Raw genomic sequence first — 23,789 nt, 5'->3', positions numbered from 1 at the left:
TGGCACAGTATAGACCCGTCGGCTCCATCTCACCTAAAATGTGAAATGATGCGGCATTGGAGGGTTTTTTAAACTGCATTCTATCACCCGTGTTACACGTAGACAAAAGAATGATGATAGTTTAAAACACAAAAGAATCTAACATCGAATTTTAAGCGGCTTTAATCCACCCAATTGGACAGTCACAACACCAGTTTGGTGCTGCGGGGACCCAGTCAATGGCCGACCAAATCCTGACCATGACTTGGCTCGTTGGATTCGTCTATAGCATTTAGAGCTTCAGGTCTGCTGCACATATTGGAATCATGTAGTCACAGTCCAGAGGATGGTTTAAGGAAGCTCCATCATGCACTGTAAAAGTGTTATCACGCGAGTTTCAACTGCCACTTAACTTCTCAAATCCCATTGAAGTCTGTGCAAAAGATGTTGTTTTAGAATTGCCCGTGTGTCATTATTACTTGTCGATTTCAGATCTAAAGTGATGTATGCATGAAGGATAATTCACACCTTCTGTAGATAACATAAAATGTGAAATCGACCGACATTTTGAATGTGTTTTTATTGTAAATATATCAGTCCAAATTCAAATTTAACCATACACGTTTATGCAGTGGTCCCGGACAGTGGTGTCATGTTGACTCACACAGCTGCTAACCGCAAGTTGACCCCAGTGGAGTGCTGGGAAGTGCTTAAATCATCCTCTGGTCACAGTCAATGGTCGCTAGTTTTTCGGCTCTTTTTTGCTGCACATGAGGGCGCCCGAGTTAATTATTTTATATTATAAATCAGTATGCTTCAGAATAGGTCTAATTATGATTGATATCAACTTGGTCAAAATTGGTACGGTCAAAGGAAATTTGTCTACAGCAACACATCGGAAAATGGCGGGTCAGTATTGGAATCTTTCATTGTTTTACCTCATGTTTGAATTGTTTCTGTGAAATTTAATAAAGATTATACAAAGTGGTATGTAACTTTGTCTTTCACTTACCACAATGCTTAAATTTGAGTACCTCTGATTATGGGATGACATTAGCATAGAATCAATAACATGCGTACACTGCAGAATCACCAAGAACGAATGCACTTCATGCACGTGTTTAAAACCTTCAGAGACAGAGAAACTACATGATAAACATGTTTAGTTTAGAGTATTTTAAAAGAAACATTCAATTATATGGCATAAAATGTCACAAAATATTATGTAAGCAGAAATTTTATAATTTGTTTGAGTTTTATGGGTAATCGCAACCTCAAATGGACGGGAAACTAGCAAATACATATTTCCTGGCAAAATGTAGTCGATTTGTACCTGTGCGTTTATTGACTAAATTCTATTTTTTAAATACTTATAGATGGGCAAATCCTTACATGGTAGTTTGTTGTTCTACCACGGTTCTAAACAGCACAGCACGCCCCGTACACTTTACTTCCCGAGTAAAATATTTCTTGCAGTGTATGTATCCTATTGATTTGTTTATAATGCTGTTAAGTACTTGATACCATTTATAGTTTGAAAGTATAGTCTTTATATGATCATAAACACATTTTCATGAAAACATTCATACACGAAGAAAAATGAAAGCTCTCAATATATATTCTGATCAACCTTTGTATATTGTCATAATGTCGTACTACTAAAATTTCATGCTATTAGCTGTCAATTACCGATGTCTACTGCATTCGATTCATAAAAATGTGTCAAATTGGACTGAAAAATTCACATCGTAGCATATAGCACAGTAGCACTAAATGCAAAGGGTGAAGTGATGTACAAAGTCGGTAAAGCGATTACAGCAAATAAAAGCGTCCTCAAGCTTAGAATATTCCATCTGAAATACAGGTCACAGTAAAAAAAGCTACGAAAATACTTTCCCATAAAACAAGCTGCCACAAACTAAGAGTCTGCAGGTTTTGATAACTCGTGTGTACATTATCAATGTCTGATCTGGCTGCATTGAATCGTCCGAGTCTTGATTTATGGCTAGTCACATTCACAATATATTATTTGTGAGAAAACAATGAGAAACAATTAGGTTTAAACTGTCACTATTACCATAAACATAAAATAAATATCACGTGGCCTATAGACAACAAATACGATAAGATATTGTACTATTTTGTTGATAATGTCATAGTCATAATTTAATCCCAGTTACGTTACTATTAACAGTGATTAAAATGAGTCATCAATTGTCAAGTCAAAATCAAACTTAATTGATATTGCTTTTAGTTTTTATATCTGTTTAATGTCAAAGGTCAAAATACAGAGGGTAAAGACTAGGAATTATGCGTTTTCACGTATACAGTAAAGATATTATTTCTGTTAAAAAGTCAGCAATATTTCCCCAATTGCAGATAGATCCTACATCTAGGGTATACCGCGGCATGTCCTTTCATGCGTGTTTTTGTTGGATTTTGTACCGACACTCAGGAAGCTGGAAGTGGGACAAGCATTGAGTAAATTTAATTTGATTCTTCTATAGAATTCAAAAGGAGTTCATCTTATGCGTTTTTGAAATCCATGTCCTGATTTTCAATATAATAGTTAAACGTCAGGTCTCACTCTCATAAGCAATATTACTCGGTATGAATGTTTTAGGGCATTTAGTGTCTAAAATGTCCTGTAATTCTATTACAAACAGGTTTACCGCATTGAATGATTAGAAGATGACACTGTTAACGAATGAATTCGGAGAAGGTTATATTAGTTAATGTCCTGGTCACTAAGCGGGTATCAAGTCTTTTGTCCCTTTCATTCATTTATGCGGGAGGTCCGGTATTCCAATCGGCAAGTTAGTCAAGTCCAGTCGACGTAATCGTAAATATATTTACAGTGGTTAATTGTGAAGAACAACTTCAAATTCGCATGAAGTTGTTGTCTTTACATAATGAAATGAAGATAGTTCTGACGAATTTCTCTTTAAACTGTTATACATGCGCTTCAAGTGTACTTTGTAAAAATGAAACCAAAGGTGAGAAATGCCCAAAGCAACAGAGAGCAAATGACGATGTTATTATTAAATATGTTACTGTTCTCAACAAGACTGTTTTCTTATAGAAGTGTTACTGATTCACAGCAGACTATACACTTTTCAACTGTCACGTCGTATTTTCCCGCCTAAATGTGACATCACATAATCATCCATCATCTTGATTTATATATATTATTTGGCACACACTATTAGCAATTGATAATCATACGTTCAAAAAGCGTCAGGTCGACAATGTTTTAAGAATCGTTCATATCATAGGTTTTTTTGGCTCTACATCGGCGTCATTTTTCCCTTCAAAATAGTCTGCCCAAGGCTAGTTGCTACAGAGTAGATAACATGTGACAGGTAAGACAGAGGAGAGCTCTGGGACAATCCAAAAGTGTAAACAAGCTATGTGACGAACTCCGTTAGGTTCACCACTGAACAAGTATATCACAATAATTAAACTAGTCACTAGATGTATCATTACAGTTGCACTAGTTACGATTAAATGATACATTATCATTTTTAATTGAAAATGTGCGTAATTTTTCATTTTGATTAATTGATTATTTTGTGTTAAATGTTTCCGAAAAATGATTATATTTATAGGCACAATGATACAATGAAAAAGAGCTTCACTCCAAAAGTACGTGTCAATCTTAGGTTTCTTGAGTCATTTCATTTTTACATTTGGGCAATTCCAAGCATCATTCCTCAACGCGAAGTTTGCATAAGCAAATTAAGGTCGTTTGGAAAAGTTTCTCCCACCTTAATCTTTCACTTACCAAAAACAGTTTCCAGTATGCTATTCACCTACCTAATTGGCTGCTGCATTAGAAAAAATTCATGTGCAAACTTCGCGTTGCGGAATGATGGTGCTTGGAATTGCCCATTTCTACTGTTCTGACAACAGTTGCAATACCTGAATTCAATTGTATATTAGCACATCATCACGTTTATCACTCATTACGTTCGTATTGCTCATTCCATCGGTCACAAATTCCTATCGACAATTCAGCAACAGGTCATTTCCTCTTTTATATCCAAAGGCTTTTATCTTATATGCAATATCTAACGCTAAAGAAGCTTTTATCTTTTGTAAAATGTAAAGCAGCTGCTGTGAAGTGGCTTGCCTTTAAAATCAATGAATTTAATCAAGTGATATAAAACACTAAAAGGAGGCAATATCCTAATTTCAGCACAATCATGGAAAGGTAATAAACAGTTTACAAGATAAATTATATCAAGTGTAATTTGCACACATTATTTCACTGCAATAAGGTCAATAAATAAAAGATTGGTTAAAGGCATATCAGTGATCCTAGCGAAATCGTAACATATTCAAACCCAGCAGTTTTGATCAGTATGAAGCTCTATACATTATGGGTACCGACAAGTGTCTGTACGGACACATCATATAGGTCATTATCGGTTTTATTGCTTACAGGGTATCTTAGCACATCTATGCTCTTTACAAAAATGTAAAAATCTAATTTTTGATTATATTTTAGATTTTCTGATTTAGCAAATCACTGCTAGTGCATTTAAGGGGTCCCTGACAAAATGAAAATGTGATATTATCCCAACGGAGCTTGTTTAAGAAGGAATAACACCTCGTCATCTAGACGATATAACAAACAGTATATCTTGTGAAACAAAAACTACTTGTTACTTGATTATGTAGTCATATCAGGCTTAATTGAAAACATGACCTTCAAAATAGATTGTATTGACAGTGTCTTTAAAAACCGTATTTAATTCTATAGACTAACTTTCTTTCCTCGAATAGCAGTCATAGTACTAAAAGAAAAAGACATGCATCTATTTAACCGTCAATTTAACTGACTCTTTGACTGTCATGGGAGATATTACGTCTTGTTTTAGTGGCAGTTTCAAAATCAAGTACTGGCTGGCTACTCCATAGGCACAATTTAATTGTTTTGTAAGTACCACAAAAGAGCGAAGGTCCACTTTATCAATTTATCGACTATTTCGTCTCTTTTCCTGAATACTGTTATTTGTACCATTATAATGTAACCGACAGAAAACGCAATTCACTGTTCAAAATGCAGGTGTGTGTTGTAGTAAACACGGATGTCTGTAAAGTTAAGTCTGTTTTTTATTGACATAGCTAGCCATTCGTGGACTTGACGACAATATTGCCTTTCTCTTTACTTTTTACTTTTCACTGACGTAAAGAAACAGTAGGTGCATTAACGTTTGGGACATTTTGCTTAAAAGCAATCTTTTCAGTTCTTTTTGTAATAGAACTATTGTTGTTTAGTACAAATACGCTTTCTTGATGACGTCAACTCTCGATTGTAATATTTATAGTGACAAATGGAGTATTTTCTCAATTTCCAACTTGTTTGTGTTTTTTTCTGTAAATATTGTTAGTCCAAAATAGCTCAGAATGTCAAATATCGTCACGTATGGTCTTAGTTTTTGAGTCGAGTCGAATATATGAGTATCATTGTTGATTGTAGAATCCTCGTTCAAAAAGTTGTTGCTTAATGTCCTATCTCCAAACATTGTGTCTTATGAGGGTGTGGACTTTCGGCTCAGAGAATAACCAAATTCCAGAAAGTTTCGATATAAGAATTGAAAGATAAAAAGTTTCGATATAAGCTCCAATTTGGAGCTAATATGTTTATTTGGTTTTGGTATTAAAGGTGTGCAGAAAATGGCTGTTGATTTGTTGCAATACGATGATACTCATTCTTTTTGCTACATATATGAATTCAAGAAATTAGTTTTCTACTGACCCACTGTGGGTTTAACCAAAATTATGAAATAACGTAAGATTGTGTCAGTCTGTCAAACACAGAAAATACGCGACGCATACAACAACAAGTCACGATTTCAACACAGTATTTGATTAAATAAAGTCAATATTTGCCGTCAGATAATGGGGTATGTATAATGTACTCTTAAAAAATAAAGAATATGTCTCAGGTTTATAGGTCAAGTCGTGGTAATCAGTGTTTTAAGCCATGTGAAAATTACATTATCAAATAACACTTGGGTTAAATTACCGGTACTTGGCATATTGTATCTAAAAGTGTCATGAAAGTCTAGCGCACTTCCTGTTTTTGACTGCTTTAAAATTCAAAGAGAGGAAAAGAATCATCTCATTTGTGATGTTGTTCTGTAAATTTATTGCAACTCCTTCTGTGGCCTGAAATTTTATATCCGTTCAAATTTTCAATAGATATCATAAATATCCCTAGAACCCCTGTTTCATCTTTAAAGTCATTATGGATAATTCTATGGCCTTTCGTCGCACTTATTGCTCCATTTTCCGGTCAAGTGAATTTTGATTATATAATTTATCTGCTTGTCACGAATTAATTGCCTATGCGTCCATGCAGATAACTCCGACATTGCAAGCAAAGGTACTATGTGGTTTAAAAGTTATGATACAATTAATCTGACGTGTTTCTACACATTTGAAAACAACTTTTAAAGGGCATATCTATAGCAAAAACAAATTTAACTCCATTCGAAGAGAATAATTATTACATTACAAGTTGACACTCGTTGCAATTTATTTATTTATTCGCATTTCTCCTGAAAAGCAAAATTGTGTTGTTTAAATGCTGCCTCGTACGATCCTTCCCCGTTCGAAGCGAAATTGATTTCCAATGCAGGAAACTGATGACGTCACAGTAAATGAAGAGTCATGTTACATACACTTGCGCCCTCGATGAGCTCTTTCAGTCATGTGTATAATGCTCGACCACGAGAAATCGTTTTTAGTCCAAATAGTTTCTCATCAACACATATACACATGAATTGTAATGTCACAATTTACTAATATATAATAAAGCAGCGGTCTGATTTTATCCATATGTGTAAAAACCATTAGATTTGTAATACTTGATTCATAGTTTTTTCTGATAACATAAACAGTATACGTTCTGTGCATTGGGAGTGTTGACAGTCCATTCTCTTAAAGCTGGCACACTTCATTCATGACATCACACTAGTTTCTAGGTCAAATCTGTCTCCTTCGAAGGAACTCACCGCTTACAGTTGGTGTTTGCGGAATATCAATTTTAAACGACTTTATGTTCTCAAAAAAGGAGTCATTTTCACTGTCTTCATAATATTAGCTTGCCAATGATATGATGTTGTCCGAGCAATTATACCCTTTAAACAAGAACGTTTAATTTTTGAACAAATAAAGCATAATTATTACGGTCTAGTCTGCCTGCTTTTAAATATGAAAACAATTACATTAGCAATACTTGATGTTTATAAATGTGTTTAAAAAGATAAAAAATAATACATTTCTGTTATTATATAAAATTATTTACTCTTCATTTCTATTGTAAACCTTCAATATCAAACATTACATTGGAAAAACATGATGTCATAGGCCCATTCAGTGATCCTAGCGAAGAAGTAAAAAATAAAAGTGAACGATAAATCATTCAAAATGTAATTAGGCATTGTGAAATGAAGTATTGAAGTATTGAAAAAGTTGAAGCCCCATTAAATTACATAGAGTTAATTTCTCTACTTATGTAGAGAAATTATAGATTCATGTAAAATGTCTTATTTTGTCTTTAAAACACGGCTTTCTGCTTAACGCTAGCAGGCTATATTAGCACATCTATTGTCTATAACACTATTAACAAGGTCCCAAAATCAGAATATTGATGATTTTCATGATCTTCTGAATGAGCAAATCACTGAATAGGCCTATAAAGTGTAGAATTATAGCTTAATTCAAAACTAGACATTGATAATATTGAGCACCCTTCACCTGTTCACGCAAAACAAAAAGGACTACAAGATAACAGAATTCTACTAAAGGAATAAAGTGGTGTCTTAAAAGAATTGCATAAGAACCAGAAAGCCTTAACTCACAAAGGAATCCTTTCTGGTTCTCAACCCGATATGCCTATGGATGTATAAAAGGTTTTCTTTCAATGAATATTAGATGAGTCTTACGCTTTTGTTGTTACATCTTGATTATGTATGCTATAAGAAGAACAGCATCTTGCTGAAGATATGACCGTATTTAAAAAAGAACACCTTCTCAATCACATTTTGTACCCGAGATCAAACAACCTTAAGACGGTCATTACCGGGGTAATCAAATTTGATCTTCTTATTAACAATAGCGTTTAATTTTAGTTTTATGAGATAAAGGAGAAATTTAAAATGCTATTAATTATGGGCACAGTTATGTTAAGTACAATCATGACAGGCTGCAAAAGTTCTCATAAATGTGTGATATTCAATATTCATTCTGTCTGACTATAGAAAAAAAAATATGGTACGTTTTAGATAAAACAAAAATACAAATTTTAGCGACATATATCTTAGGAATTGTTTTACATAATCGATGAGTAAGCATGACATAGCACCAAACTAACATAGAGGTTGATTTAAACCATGATTACGGGGCGCTTTTTGAATCTTAATAAAACTGAATTAAGCTATATCTGAATTGACTACAATATTTTGCTACCGACTCGACTGGCTTTGTGGATCTTGAAATATCAGCATCTCAGTAGCTGTATGCGATTAGGACGCGAGCGTTGACAATTGCGAAAGTGTAGTGACGGACAAATTCAGAAACATCATGCGCAATACTCTAATCATTTCCCGTCTTGAATTACCATCGCAACCTGAATTAGCGCCACCACTAGTTTTCACAGAAGATCAATCAGCGGTAGGTTGTTTTCCAAGAAAAATTTGAGGGTGACCTTTTTTTCCGGGATAGAATGCGTATTCAAAATTGTAAATGTAAAAGTTTGAGGAATGGGAGAGACATGCTATTTTTGAGAGATTATGAGGAACACAAAATTGTTATTCTTAAGATATTTTTGAATTCTCCTTTCTCCACAGCGTAAATATTGCGCTATAGATATAGAATGAAAAGCGCCCGTTTAATCTACCCCCCCACCATCCTTTCCGTCGTAGTCAGAGGTCAATATTGTATCTAACGAGCAACAACAGATTGGTTTGTCAATTGTCATACATTTTATACATATATCATTGTTACGTAGATTATAGATAATGATTATGCTTAATGTGGTTACAGTCCGATAACATCGGTTCCTCAGAGATACTTTGTACCTTACATTAAAGAATAACATAAGAAAGAAAAATTACCCGAGGCTTTTAACGTTGCACTTTCACATATCTGTAGGATATATTGACATACGTGGTTTGATATGATCTTTGGTGATACATCGCGCTATAATATATAGCCATTAAATTAACATTGCAAATTGATAAAAGAAAGTGCAACATTAATGTTGCCAAAGAAATGTTGTTTATATCAAAACATCTTTATTTAGCATGTAAGTCTACGTTAAATATTGATATTTGTCAACTTAGGGTAGTAATCTATTTCGATCAGACACCTAGAATCCCAGCAAACACAAAATGTTTTTAAAACGTTTTAAAAAGGTTATATTTCGGGTTTTTGGTTTTGGTAAAAACGTTTTAATAACATTAAATGGTGAATTATATAAAGCTCATGAAAACGTTTTAAAACGTTATGTATGAAAACACACTACAAACATATTTTTAAAATGTTTTTAAAATGTTATTGTAAAAATATTTTTGCAAACATATTTTGTCAACACTCAAATAAAATTATGCTAGAATATTTGCAGGAAGTTTTATATCATTCAAAAAATGTTTTTGAATGATATGAAAACGTTTTATACCCTTTATATACCCTTTATATAACCCGACATTTAAACGTTTTATGGCAACCTTTTCTTACCTTTGACGAATGATGTCAAAAACGTTTTGTGTTTGCTGGGATAATATAAATTGGTACTCGTAAGATGCATATTTAGAGGTTATTGACTTAATATGATTTTGTTGTGGTACAAATGACAAAAAAGAACTTTTGATGTTTGCACGTCAACAAAATCATATCAGTCATACTAATGAATGTATCTTTATTCCTCGCCACTTTATAGTAGTGTATATTAATGCTTTAAATGAAATACTACTTTATTTGAAATATAGTTTGAAACTCTGGTCTGCACACTGTAATCTGTTTTGATAGACATTTAGAGCTTTATCGTTTACACGAACAAACGCTTACCTTATTTATCACTTAACTTAAGAGGACGATAGGTACAGATCAATCATGCCTTCCCATGATGCATTGCTGCAATTGTACTAACACATGCAGTCTGATTATATTGGGATATTCCAGAAAATAAGTGCACACCCCACCCCTATAAAGGAGTAACTTTTCAATCAAAGAAATGTCTGGATTTCCAAGTCTGCTTTCTGAAAACGACCGGAATTCCAGTTGCTACTGTCAATTAAAAAAGCTTGAAAATCCAATTAAATGAAGGAAAAATCATGGAAATGTCCGAAATGACCTCTCAAATTGAGGATTTCTGATTTTGAACTAGTTTTCTGCTTTTTATGACACTTGGACATGAGTCTGGATTTCTAACAATCACAACTGGACAAAAAGTCCGGAATTCCGAACTCCTTTATAGGGGATGTGCATCAATTTTCTGGAATAGCCCATTTAGCTAAATGGGATGGTAATTGTTCATCAGCATAGCCATTAATGCGTATTACAACAATACTAGTGATCTCAAAGAGCAGTTAAAGCATTATTGTCTAAATTTTTCAACACTACGTGTTATGCATTGGTTATGTTTATAGTGACACTAAGTTATGATGGGAAGGAAATATACTATCTATGCTGTGGGTACAAATAGATAGTTATACTACGAACTGACCTGAGCGAGCGTAAAAGTATCACGAGTTCCAATTATAGATTAAATTAGATGTTCAGTTTGCAACATGTAGAAAGGATTTGGGATTACGTTACTGATTGAGTAATCGTTAGGTATGCTTGGTATCTGACTTTGAGCTTCCGATCTATCAACAAGAGAGTGTTATTTGTTCATGGCAAAGTAATATCATATGAAAGAGAAGATATGCAAATAAAGGAATACAAATGTTAAGAGCTATATGCAAAATCAGAAAGTAGCCGACAGAATTAAGTAAGCCTTGAACTTAAATCAGAAAAGAGGATAAGTGTAAGTAATGCATTTCGGCAGGGGAATTTAAAGAGTATTTTGTAAACTGAATATGATTAACCTTCAACAATTCAGAATTAAACAGAATGAGAACACGTAAAAAAGGCTAGCTAGGAGAATGAAGGAAAATGATTAAAAATCTTCCTTTGGCGTGATGTTTGGTCAGGGGTTAATGCGGGCCCGCCGCGAACGTCAAAGTACAACTAGCATTCTTGTCATATAATCATGTTATTATTTACGTATTACGGTCACGCAATTAGATTATGGTTCTTGATCACGTTGTTAAACAAAATAATACATACTTCATATTTTTAATAAAGGAAATATAAAAGTATCCGCTTGGACTCTTGAGCTGTCCGTCCAAGTCCTCTCGGTCTAGTATACATATAATATATTTGTAGCAGTTTCAATAGAGTTATATTGGAAGCGAAAATTAGAGGTTTCCTGTTTCAGCTGTTACCATAGTTTGGCGGGGGCGATTCGATTTGCGGCCTAGTCAGGATCTCACACTAGAACGAAAAGTTGTATGCGCGGTTGAAGATTCAACCTGCCTTACAGTTCGCTTAGGCCGCCTGTCACATGTAATTATTCGAATGAAAGCGCGACGGAAGTCCAAATTGAAAAGCGTGTATATACAAGGGTTCACTGCAGATGAAATGTAACCTAGCCATGTAAATGCGAGGAAGAGTTCAACGGGTACCTCACAAGTGGCGCACACTCCACTTGTTAAATGGATCATGAAAAATGGCAACCAGCAGATTATAAAGCACACAAATACAAGAACGAGAGTTTTAGCTGCTCTGCGTTCACGTTTACTAGCTATCATATGTTGTCGAGATTGTATTGTTTCCACATTGGTGCTACCATACCCAGTGCTTCCTCCCCCTCCTGCATTTGTCCCTCGTCTTCCAGGATTAAACGTAATTCTCATGGACTTTTTTCTCATAGCTGCTCCATTACTTTGTTGCAAGCCATTTGCATCAGCCTCAGATAACGGAGTATTGGAGCTAGTTGCCTGAATAGGCGTTTTGGGTGACGGTTCTGAGAATTGTTTTAATGCGGATTTACGACCACGAAGTTTTCTAACAGCGCCAATGTCCACCACCACCATAATGGCTAGAGGCACATAAAATGATCCCAAAGAGGAGTAAATGATAAATGTTCTATCGAAATAGCCACAATCACGTCCATGATTTTGAAGTGTCAAGTCAGGGTTAATCAATCCTTGTACACCCAAAGGGATTGTTAGGCAAAAAGACACTACCCACACAGGTATAATTGTTCCTAAGATTCTGGAGCGCGAATTAGTGCGATCCCTTGAGAAAAGAAGAGGAAAAGTAACGGCGAGGAATCTGTTGACTGCGATGGCACAAAGGTGGAGTATTGAGGCGGTGCATAGCATCACGTCCAATGAGAGATAAATCACACATAGTCAATCCAAATCCCCATTGGCCACGAATCTGTATAGGGAAAACAATAAATAAAAATTCGATAATTACACACATTACGGTGGAGATGTAGCAGTTTGCTCGCTCGGAAGCGTTTTAGCATTTAACAGTTTTGAAATATCTTTTACATTAAAGAAAATCAAAACATCAATAATTCTTTCACCTCCAGCTCTTAAATTACCAAGTCATGGATCCATCATATTTCAAATATTAATCAGCGTGCTGGAAGCAATTTATGGATATATTATGGAAATATTTTTAAAATGGTAACATTTTGTGTGTAAGTCTAAGATATGGAAAAACAGTATTATTTATACAATTACATATACATCCTGGATATGCACGTATTTACGACGAAGAGATTTTTTTCGTTCTCCCATAAGCTTTTTTGACATTAACGCTATAGATTTATACATTTAACCTAATAAGCTTTCGAAAGAGTCGGAAAATATTGCAACCAAGAAGCATATGTATAAAAGAGGTTAAATGATACATAGTCCAACGGTATGACTGTTAATATATGACCTTGTGTCCCTTACGGGGCGATTGCAACGCAACTAGATATACTCCGCAACCAATATCTATGCAATTTCACTCAACCCCGCCAATTTCATATCGTGATGACGTGTCTCTACGGGAATCAAACTGATTTATTTTACTGCGATGAAACTTTTAATCCCGATGCGTTACGTATTTTTAGACTGTGTTGTCTTCATAAAGTAGCAAAGTTTCCACACCACGTGCTTGCTTCAACAGCTGTTTTTACTGCTACTGGGATTGCAGCTATTCTATTCTATTCTATTCTCTTCGTGTAGTACAACAATCAGATTTTATTTAAGTGTGTACCCAGGTTTGACGTTTACTTTGCAAATTGATCACTATTGATAAAATTGTCATAATATGAAAATAAGTGAAAATATTTCGGAATGGAAGGGTCGGAATGAAAGGTTGCAAATTTAACCTGATTTAAAATTCAACTTGCGCCAAAAACTGGCTGAGTTGTTGCACGTGCATCCGTTCTTGTTTAAAATTCTCATCTTCACCTGCCAAGTAGCTGTCCCCATAGGCTTTCCGATTCTTTTGACGGATACGGATCATAAGTTATGATTTGAAGTAGTCTTTTGGAGGACCAAGATCAAATAGTCTGAGGTAATAGAATGATGAAGGTTCCTTGTATGGATTGAAAACCTATTAATATCAATAGTGGAAATATTCAAGGTATGGTTTGAAATCATTTGAAGTGGGTAGAAATGTTGACTGCAGACAGTAAATTAAACAAAATATCGATTGGTTCTTACGAGCCGTAAACGCGTAACTTTTAACACAATTTAAAGCATCGTGGGAGGGGAATATCTTGTTTCATTTCAAATGCGGAATAAACTATTTAAACCACACTTTTCTTCAAAGGATTACTACTGCATGAACTTCAACCAAATTCTCTTCTTACAGGTCAATGTATTATAGTTTGTTATGTACTCTCCACGGAGAGATAATTCCTTCTTTTTTAGTTCAATGAAAGACATTGGCATATATATCTGCCAGTCATGTATAAGATGTACGCTTGCGAGCTCACTAGAGCCAGATAAGTATAGTAATTGATTGTTGACAAGTGGATGTGTAGGCACGAGATATGGATTAATATACTTTTATTGTCACACCACAGAAATGCTATCGTGTTTTTTTTTCTAGCTTTCTACAAAAGTGGATTTCAAAGGTTAATTGATTAACAGTGAGATTTATTAAACTAAAATGGTATGTGGGCAACAAAAAGAGTATTTTACAATGTATATGAAACCCAATGACTTAATCAGTAATGAAATTGTTCCAAGCTTCTCTTCATTTGTCGCATTTAATATTAGTTGATTCAGTCCCATATCAAAAACAATCAATAAGTGCAAACAGTGCAAATACTCAATTAGAGTTTCAATTTATCGGTTGTCAGCAATCAACATACACATAGATCTACCTGACATGCAAAAACATAATTTAATATTACATAGAATGAGAAATTCATATTTGCATTTCACTATCCATCTATAAATAAATGATATAATAAAACACAATTATTTGTGAAACTAATAATGAAACAAAAACCATATTCAAATATGTAAGCAACATATAAAACATCTCAAGTTGAATTGACAAGATGGTCATGATTATTTTACAATGAAATATAAACAATGTTACGGATACTGTTAAGGTTTGGCCTCCTGAATGTAAGGAAACACCAACTACAGCGATGGTTCAATGTCCACTATAGGTGGCACTTTACATTATAGTTTGATCAAACAAAGTGAGTCACATATCAGTAAATGTAAATTTGACCATAAGAACACTGCTCACTCAATATTACGCTTTGTCGAATATTTTGTTCCTGCTGCATCATACCCTAGGTACCATAAATTAACTTTTGAATGCAAATAATTCTCTTCCGATAAGAGACCACTTTCGCTTCAACGCATCACATTTACAAAAAGTAGCTAAGGGAGTATTATTACGCAAAGACGTACCGCTTGATTGAAACTAATGTTTAAAAACGTCCACCAAATAAGATTCATTTTCAATAAACAAGTTTACTAATCAACAACAGTGATACTAATTCGGTTTATTGTTTAAAGAGTTTAATCACCAGGGTAATGTTAGAAGGAATTTGCGTCAATTTTAATTCACTCACGTTTGTAAATTCTCGGCACTGTCATAGAAATGCACTGCTGTTTACGTATTTGTTTTAAATCACAGGCAGCACTTCAAACGGCATTGAAGGACTTAAACCAAAAATAAGTGCCAACTTGTGCGCTATGGTCCATTAAGCTTTATATAATATTGTCATTGTAGTTTGCATTCAGCTTGCATTCGGTGAACTGCTCCCAATTTGTCGGGCGAATTCTTATTATGATGCTTCTCATAACAAGAATAAATTGTAGTTTTTAGGACTTTAAAAATTTTATGTTTTGACATCTTAAAGGAGGATTTCGTGATCCTAGCATCCTCTTTTTATGACATTTTTCAGTAGATATCCACGAAAAAAAGCTTATTTACAAAATTTCAGTTGATTCCGATTTTGCGTTTGCGAGTTATGCATTATTATGTGTATTACACTGCTCCATAGACAATGTGTTGTAATTTCGTTCTGGTGCACCAGAACGAAATGATCAAGACATTTTCTTCCTGACGAACGTAGTTGTCAAGTAACGACGTTTCTTCCATGAAAGACTCCACATATGCATTCGTTGTAAATACAATACTTGCATTAAGAGATTATTGAATAGGCAAAATGACGTAGATACAAACAATACGGTACCTTCCCATTTACTACTAGTATTTAATTTATATACAGACTTAGTGTCTAAATCTATAGTAATCCTTGGTTGGCTTTACATTTTGTTAGGATTTATGTAAATAATCCTTTAATTCTACCAGCATGCCAATTGCTTATTTTCTGCTTAAGTTACCGGAAACGTCCGTATCAAATTTCAATATAATATAGTTATGTGCCTCAGAAGCCACCAAACAAATAGTTTCAGATTTGGCAGACCATTTATACATTCATACAAAGGTATGGACATGGCGTCGTAAGCATGTGTATTGTAGCCTCCTATATCTTGTGGTTTGTTTAACGAGCTGTAAAAAAGCAAGTCATGTTAGAACTTGTGACATTTCCAAACTCTTTATGGCCAAATTTCCTTTTGAGAGTTGAATGACTTGAAGGCATCAAATGTCCTTGAAAATGTTTGATGCCTTATCTTTACAACATCAGTGACTTCGCTCGACAATGTTTGGATGTGATTACCTGTCGCAAACTCATTTGATATACAGGTAATAAGAAAATACAATTTTACTTGTTTAAGGTAACAGTGACCATGGCCTGTTACTTACTTGTGTCAAATTATTACTCGGGAGAATTAACAGTTGTGATTTTGCTTTTCTGCTTATTATATAACGATTTTGCCATAACGAAAGTTAAGCAAATGATTATGACAGATTGACACAATCATTTTCTTACCACTTTTGAACAAGTTAAGGCAATACGGAATCTTCACCGTAAGGCGACATCGTTAGCCACGTGCATCGCAATCATCAAAAGGCAAGATATGTGTTTTTCTGTGGATAGTTGTGTGATATCGACTTATCAAGTTTGAAGTGTTTGTTCGAATACATATTACGTGTATGAAATGCTAAAATTAAGAGTGAAGCGTGAAAGGAATGAAATTTTGCCATTTTATATTATGGTCAATTTTGCTGGCAAATCTTATTTAGAAGCCGATAAAAAAGCTGACAAATTTAGTTTGTAGTAATTGACCTTGGTACGGATCGGAAATGTAGACAACACAATTCAATAAGGCAACAAATCTCGAAAACCAATAAATTATTTGTACATGCCATGATCACATACATACCTTACCCGCTAGCGTGGCCCACCTTTTGTTCGTTTTATGAAGTTTTTAAATTAGCTTTAATACAAGCGATCTGTGGGTAACTGATAGCAAGTTCTTCCACGCCCGACGTATCGCGCATTTGGAGGAATTCAGGATGAGTTGTAATGCACCCCAATTCAACATCATACTCGCAATCTTGTATGCAATACCCATGCGTCTCAATCATCCAAGGCAAGATATTTTGTGTTTTCTATGGATAGTTATGTAATATCGACTTATCAAATTTTAAGTGTTTGTTCGAATACAAAGTACGTGCATACAATGTTAAAATAAAGAGCAAAGCTTAAAGGAATAGAAAATTACCAGTTTGTATTGTGGTTTATTTTGCTGAAAAGTTTTATTTTGAAGCCGCTAAAAACCTGACACATTTGTCGTAAGGTGACCTTGGTGCGGATCTCATATGTAAACAACAAAATCTAATAAGGCAACAAATCTCGAGGACAAATAAAAACAACTGATAATGTTAAAAACAGTTGAAGCAAAGATAAAAACCACTCTAAATAATTACATTTTCAGTGTCGGAAATCCTATTTTTATTGATCATAGTCTTGACTTTCAAAGGGGCAAACGCCAAAATGAACAGACCATAAAGAATTGTCTTCAACATCTTATAAAAGATCTTAAACCTGGACATACAATAAGTATACTTGAGTCAGAAGGAGCTAAGAGAAATGAAATTTTCCGGACGTTGCGCCTTCGGCGTCTGTGACAATTCTATTCGCTTCTATATTTGCAGGAAGGACAATTTAACAGCACTGGGGCCGTTCTAGTCAACGAATGAATGCGTAAAAGGAAAGTGAGATTTAAAACGTACCCAATGACCTGCCTTGAATGATTGCTTTTTCAATCGAACTGAATTTAAACTGACCGGCACAGAGGAGTATGTTTTGTACACGGCAGATTAGCGAGGTCATGATCACAACATGTACACTAATACTCATACTCAGTCAGCGTGGTCCGCTTGTTTGTTCGATTTCTGAATTTGTTAAATTTAATAGATTGTTTAATATTTTCTTCAATTCATTGAGTATTTGATTAGGTAATCTTAGAAAATCAATAATCAGTATAATTATTTAGATTCTATTTGAATACACACACGACGGAGATAACAGACGGCATTGATGCTCATTCATTTAATGTCCCCTCTGGGAAGTTAACATACGTTTTTGCTGGAAATGCATGACCATTAGCCATAGTGTCAGCTCTCTAACTCATTCAGTAGTGTATTGAATTAGGTGACGTCAGCAAAAGGCGTATTTTAATCAGACACGTACCTACGGTTGTTGTAATTATGTTACTTGCGATTTGTGGCCAGATTTGTGGGTACTGTAAGTAAGCAAATTCTTCCACACCCAAAGTAACGGATATATCACGCATGGGGAGTTCAAAGGAACTAATAGAGAGTTTACGAAATGTGGTTCAAAGGCACAAATTTCATCGTTTAGAGGAATATCTATTCAAAACCTCTCTGCCATCATAGATACTAAAAATAAGTATCTATGCTGCCATGAAAGCCTCCAGATGTCAAAGTGAACACCTAAATCCGTCGATAGTAGAAGTAAATTTTGAACTTAAATACGTCAAGTTAAGAACAATAGTTTCTATATTTCCTCATGCAGTACAAAAATACAAGTCATGTATTATCTAGTTAAAAGACCAATTATTGAAACATAGGCCGATATGGCTAGTTGGATTATGATAAGGAAATTAGCGATATATTCCCTGTTGGGAATGTCATCGCCTAGTGAGTTCATTCATGTTTATTTAGCGCCTAAGGTAGAGTCTTTTGTGTCTGAGTGTGGCCAACAACCCACTTGACATAACAAATTGAAGAAAGTTTGCTGCTGCAGTTGCTTACACAGGGCTTTTATTTTGATCACCTGTGATACACATGTCCCGAGTTTAAGCGTCAAATCGCTGTTGGTGCAGTAACCGAATAAACATTCGCGTTGTAGTAAATCACAGCAAGAAAACCAAGCTGACGTAGAAGTTGAAGTAAATTTGCAAACTTCATTTCGGAAACTCTTTATTGACACCAAGTTCTCAATTTCATATACTTTCAATCTTTTATGCAATCATTTCTTTTGATTACTCTTTGATGACACATTGACCATGTGTTTTGATGCTTTTGTATCAGCTCCGAATATAAAAGAATATAAAAGCTCTTTTGTGAAAGAGATAATATACTCTCAATTGGATAAACAACTATAATGACATGATTAATCGCTGATCCGGAGTCATTTATAATGTATTGAAGATGTGGATATTGTATTGAAGATGTGGATATTGTTGTGAAATTAAGGAAACTTTTATCATAATCATAACGTGGCGCTGGCAACATACTGCGGTTAACATTTTTACTGATATCAAATAGTGCAGCGTTGAAACTCGCGAGTAACCTCCGTAGGGTACACGTAGGTGTAAGGCGTATTAAATTATTAATAAATTCAAGACCGAATCATTCATAGTGCAAATTGATTTATTTTCTGAGGCCTGTTTGCTTTGCGTGATGAATTACTAGTTTATTCCTTGGCAGATTTGTTGCTTGAGTTGCAGCGTGCTATGTAACGTAATCGTTTTCTTATTAATCAAGTTTAGTTTCTTATTTAAAAACTTTAAAAGCTGATGCCATAGTTGGCCAAAATTAAACTGCATTCTTTACTGTTATCCATCAATCCATTGCATTGCATCCAATGTACAGCGGCAATTGTGCTATTTGATTTCATAGTTTTATTTTTGGGCGAATATATCTATAGAAGTTCTATGTCTCGTGCCTGCCATTTGACAAGCCATTGCTTTGAATATATTCACACTATACAGGTTGGTCAAAGACCTGGCATGCGATAGACAATTTTTTTAGTTATTGTATATTAACTATTTGATTTCATAGTTTTATTTTTGGGCAAATATTTCTATAGAAGTTCTATGTCTCGTGCCTGCCATTTGACAAGCCATTGCTTTGAATATAGTCACACTATACAGGTTGGTCAAAGACCAGGCATGCGATCGACAATGTTTAGGTTACTAACTCCGATTCATCGGTTACTGTGATTTGGAGTGTATAGGCCGAAGAAACAAAAGTTATGTTATTGCAAATCACCTCCCATATTTATATTCAAGGCGTGTATTCCGCGCACTAGTACATTTTGCAATAGTAAAGTTTTTCTCCTCTGTTTACTTCTATCCTCAGTTACATGTGAGTAGCGAAACGAATACCTCACTGTAAGGTAATACGTACAGATGCATTTATGGATTGGCTAATGGTGTCCTCTACTCAGTCGCTTGAATTGTATCAACGAATAAACTCAAACCGAAAAGAAACAAGACGCAGGTTATAAAACGAGATGAATAAAACATTTTGTCTTAAGGAGCAGAAGAGGATTTCGTTGATAATGCTAAAAAGTCATGCATAAGGACTGAATTTTTACTTCCGGGTCTGAGAACAAGTTTTAGGAAAGGCGTAGGTAAGATGTAATTGCCGTATTAAAACTTGATGTTGACATCTCACATAATCCGTCACGGTGTAATCCTGATGGTCCCGCGAAACAAACAAACAAACAAAAAACAAAAAAACCACGATGCTCGATCCTTCTAGTAATTACTGGTATTATTTGCGCGGGAAACCTATTATGTTCTGCGAATCCATCTTGATAAGAAATGTAGCTCTGGTCTGGATTGTCTCTTATTATGGACTTCGTTAAATTGACATATATATTTACAACAAAGTATTCCTATTAACCTTTGTGTTATTTTACAAAAATGATTCTAAAAACATGAACAATTTCAATCAATACTCTTAAATTCAAACATTGGGCTAATCCATTTGAATCCACACACCCCCTACGGAAGACATGACCTTAATCTCCCACACAGAGAGTGTAGATTTTAAATGGAGTCACCCATTCAGATAAGTCCATTTGAAATTCATATTCCTTGTGTGGGCGATTAAGGTCATGTCTTTCATAGGGATGTATGCATTTCAATTGGAATAGCCCATTTGATGACAACAAATAAGCAATTAAAAAATCACAACATCGCAACCTTGAACTAGTTATGACAATACATTACCACGGTTTCCTGTAGTTATATATTGATGAGTGATGACATGATAATCGAAAGAATGTACATGCAGCTTTAATGAAGTCAAATTTGTTGAAAACATTGAATATGTATGTCACGTCTTTTGTTATCAATTAAAAAAATATGACAGGCAAAGGACGCACAATATAAAGCCAACACATAGAAAATTCATTATTTATGCTGTACTTTTTGCACTTTACATGTGTTGAATGTATTGAATGTCAAGCACTTAGGGATGTTTTATGGGTTGACCCCTGCTTTAAACAGCATACGAGTATTCGAGTAGAATATGCGTTTTATTTGAAACAACATACGCCTGAAGGTGTATCGTTTACGCAATTTTCCTTTTTCGCCCTAGATCTTGTTTTTTCCTTTTTATTGTATATATAGCTATTATATCACTCCCACTCAAATGCTGGATTCAAAATCATGCAGAAAATAGCAATATGATCCTCGTTTGAAACAGAGTGCATTGCTCTGCTCCATATACCGGGTAAGTCTTCTTTCTATCAAAAAAGGGACGTTTTCAAATCATATATGATTGCGGTAAATTATATCACCTGTGCAATCATTGTTTGTGCATAAATTGTAAATAAACTGAACTAAACAACTAATTCTGCATAAATGTTCAAATGTTGAATTCCGTTGACAATTTAGGCGATTTCATTGTGTTTATTCCGGCGGTTGAAGGCTCGCTAAAATACCCCGAAAGCCCGTTATGTGATGGATGCTAATATCTATTGTGATGTGCAATGCCGGTCGTTTACTGAATTACAAAGTGTACCGTATACTCGGACAATCACCTATTATGATAGAAGCCCAAAACACAGTTGGCTTCCTCAATGAAGTCTCTCTTGGAATCATGTTCCAATGTTTAAAGGGGAATATCATACTAAAGCAATATCTACATTCCGTATGAGTGACATGCACGGTAATAAAACCTCCAACGGCTGACAGTATAGAAACCTGTATGTCTTTGATACGGTTGACTGATGCTTTGCAAACAAAATGAAATCAAGACACTCGACTTAGCTAATCATCTGTCACGGACATTCACAAATCCGCCATAACTGATCATGTGGCCTCTACAAATCACTCCATCAATTGGACTCAAAAGCTATTGATCGTGAAGCCGACAAGAACACCAGGTGGCTGAAAGAAGCCATCAGGATCCGCCAAAAAGGACATGACACTCTAAACAAGGACGAGGGGGCCTGTACGCACTCAACAACATCTTTGACCAATTCATCACGCCCTCCACGGTGCATCCTGTTGCCTATAAATGCAAGCAGTCAGATGTGATGAGTTGCCAGTCTGATGAAGCCACTAGTGTAGTGGTGAAACGTCACTAAAAACGTGAGTAAATCACCTCGTTTTTACTAGGAATTGTTCAAAATGAACAAAATTCACAGTTGATATCAACATTCCTAATGAACTTGTTCAAAGACCTCCGTCAATCCGTCAAAATCACCATGGATACGTGGCTTCTCCTACCGCCATTGTTAAGAATAGGCACTTATAAGTCTAGGTGATATGTCTAATTACCCCCTCTGTTGGTCAATGTTTTATTCTAACATAAACATTTTTTACATTTTTTTAAAAGGAAATGAGTCAAAGAATCCCATGTTTTTTTTTGGTTTTTTAATTTAATAAAAATCCAGTTTGTGAAAAAAAATCACACTTTTTACCCCAAATTTGTTTTTGACAACATAAAAGAAAATTTGTTTTTGACAACATAAAAGAAAACCTGCCCTTGACTTTGATGTACGCCAAACGATAGTGCAAACAAAATTACCATTGCTTGCATATATTTCGAGTTATCTTGACACAAATATCGTGAAATGTTGTCAAAAGTGAACTCAGCTCCGCTTGGTCTTGATCTGCATCTTTTTGCACCAATGAATCCAATGTATACTTTTAGTGCGCAAAAATAATATAAAAATCTGAATGGCAGTTTGACTGCGAATCTCTGTTCCCTTTGCACACGTTTGCTACCGAATGCGACTTGACTGCGTTGGACAGGTTTGCGCTGGTTCACGCAACGCGAATCGCGCGAGTAATCACAATATTTCGCACTAGCGCATTCCTGATCCATATTTCCCGCCAATTTACTTCAGCTGTCTTGAGCGATGTAACCTTTTAGAGTTGGAAAGGGTGCTACAATGATTTTTAAATCAAATAAAAATAAAAGGAAATATTAAAAATTTGCATTTTATCAGTTTCAAGTGAAAGTATACATCTTAGTGTATAAGAATATTAAGAAATCTCAAATTCGGGCGTGGACGAATGATTCTTCCTTTAAGACTACTGTTGGTCAATGTTACATGAAGGTTACTCTGGCTTTCTTGCCCTGCGGGCCCTTCTATATTGGAACTCCATTAGGAAAGAACACAAATATGTGAGTCTCCGGCTTTGGGCCTACCAGCCATGCAGCCTAGATGTTTTTTGTTAATATTAGGCGGCAGTATCAACAAAAACATCTCTACGTTGTGACGGGCTGTCGATAACGAAAATGGTATTTCGTTATCGACAGCCCGTCACCCATTTCATACTTTTTATTTTTCGTAAATTACGAATATAGATGTAACTTTACGAAGGGTACCGATCGTACATTATTTTAGTGAGTAATTTACGATGCGTCGTAAGTTACGATTGATTTCTAAACTTACGAAACTTGGTAAAGTTTAGTGAATTGGACCCCCGGGAGTTTGAAGCACCACAGGTTGAGCCTTACATACGAAGCATCTTTTAAGTTAATGGATATAGAGCGATTTGACATGTTTTGTACTACAACAAATTTGTCAT

At 35.0% G+C, this 23,789-nt stretch overlaps 1 protein-coding gene across 1 annotated transcript in view; it reads right to left on the bottom strand.

Annotated features, from left to right (window-relative positions):
* Positions 1–10,390: 10,390 nt before the first annotated feature.
* LOC140148622 (probable G-protein coupled receptor No18) overlaps positions 10,391–23,789 on the bottom strand; it is a 104,308-nt gene continuing 90,909 nt past the window's right edge. Inside the window, 2 exon segments of the mRNA XM_072170639.1 lie at positions 10,391–12,453; positions 12,455–12,480. Of these exon segments, the coding sequence (XP_072026740.1) occupies positions 11,517–12,453; positions 12,455–12,480 (963 nt within the window). The 3' untranslated portion in view covers positions 10,391–11,516.

The sequence above is a fragment of the Amphiura filiformis genome, chromosome 3 (assembly GCF_039555335.1).
Source record: "Amphiura filiformis chromosome 3, Afil_fr2py, whole genome shotgun sequence".
Taxonomy (NCBI): domain Eukaryota; kingdom Metazoa; phylum Echinodermata; class Ophiuroidea; order Amphilepidida; family Amphiuridae; genus Amphiura; species Amphiura filiformis.
Note: the sequence above shows the minus strand (reverse complement) of the source record. Positions and strands in the feature narration are given on the sequence as shown.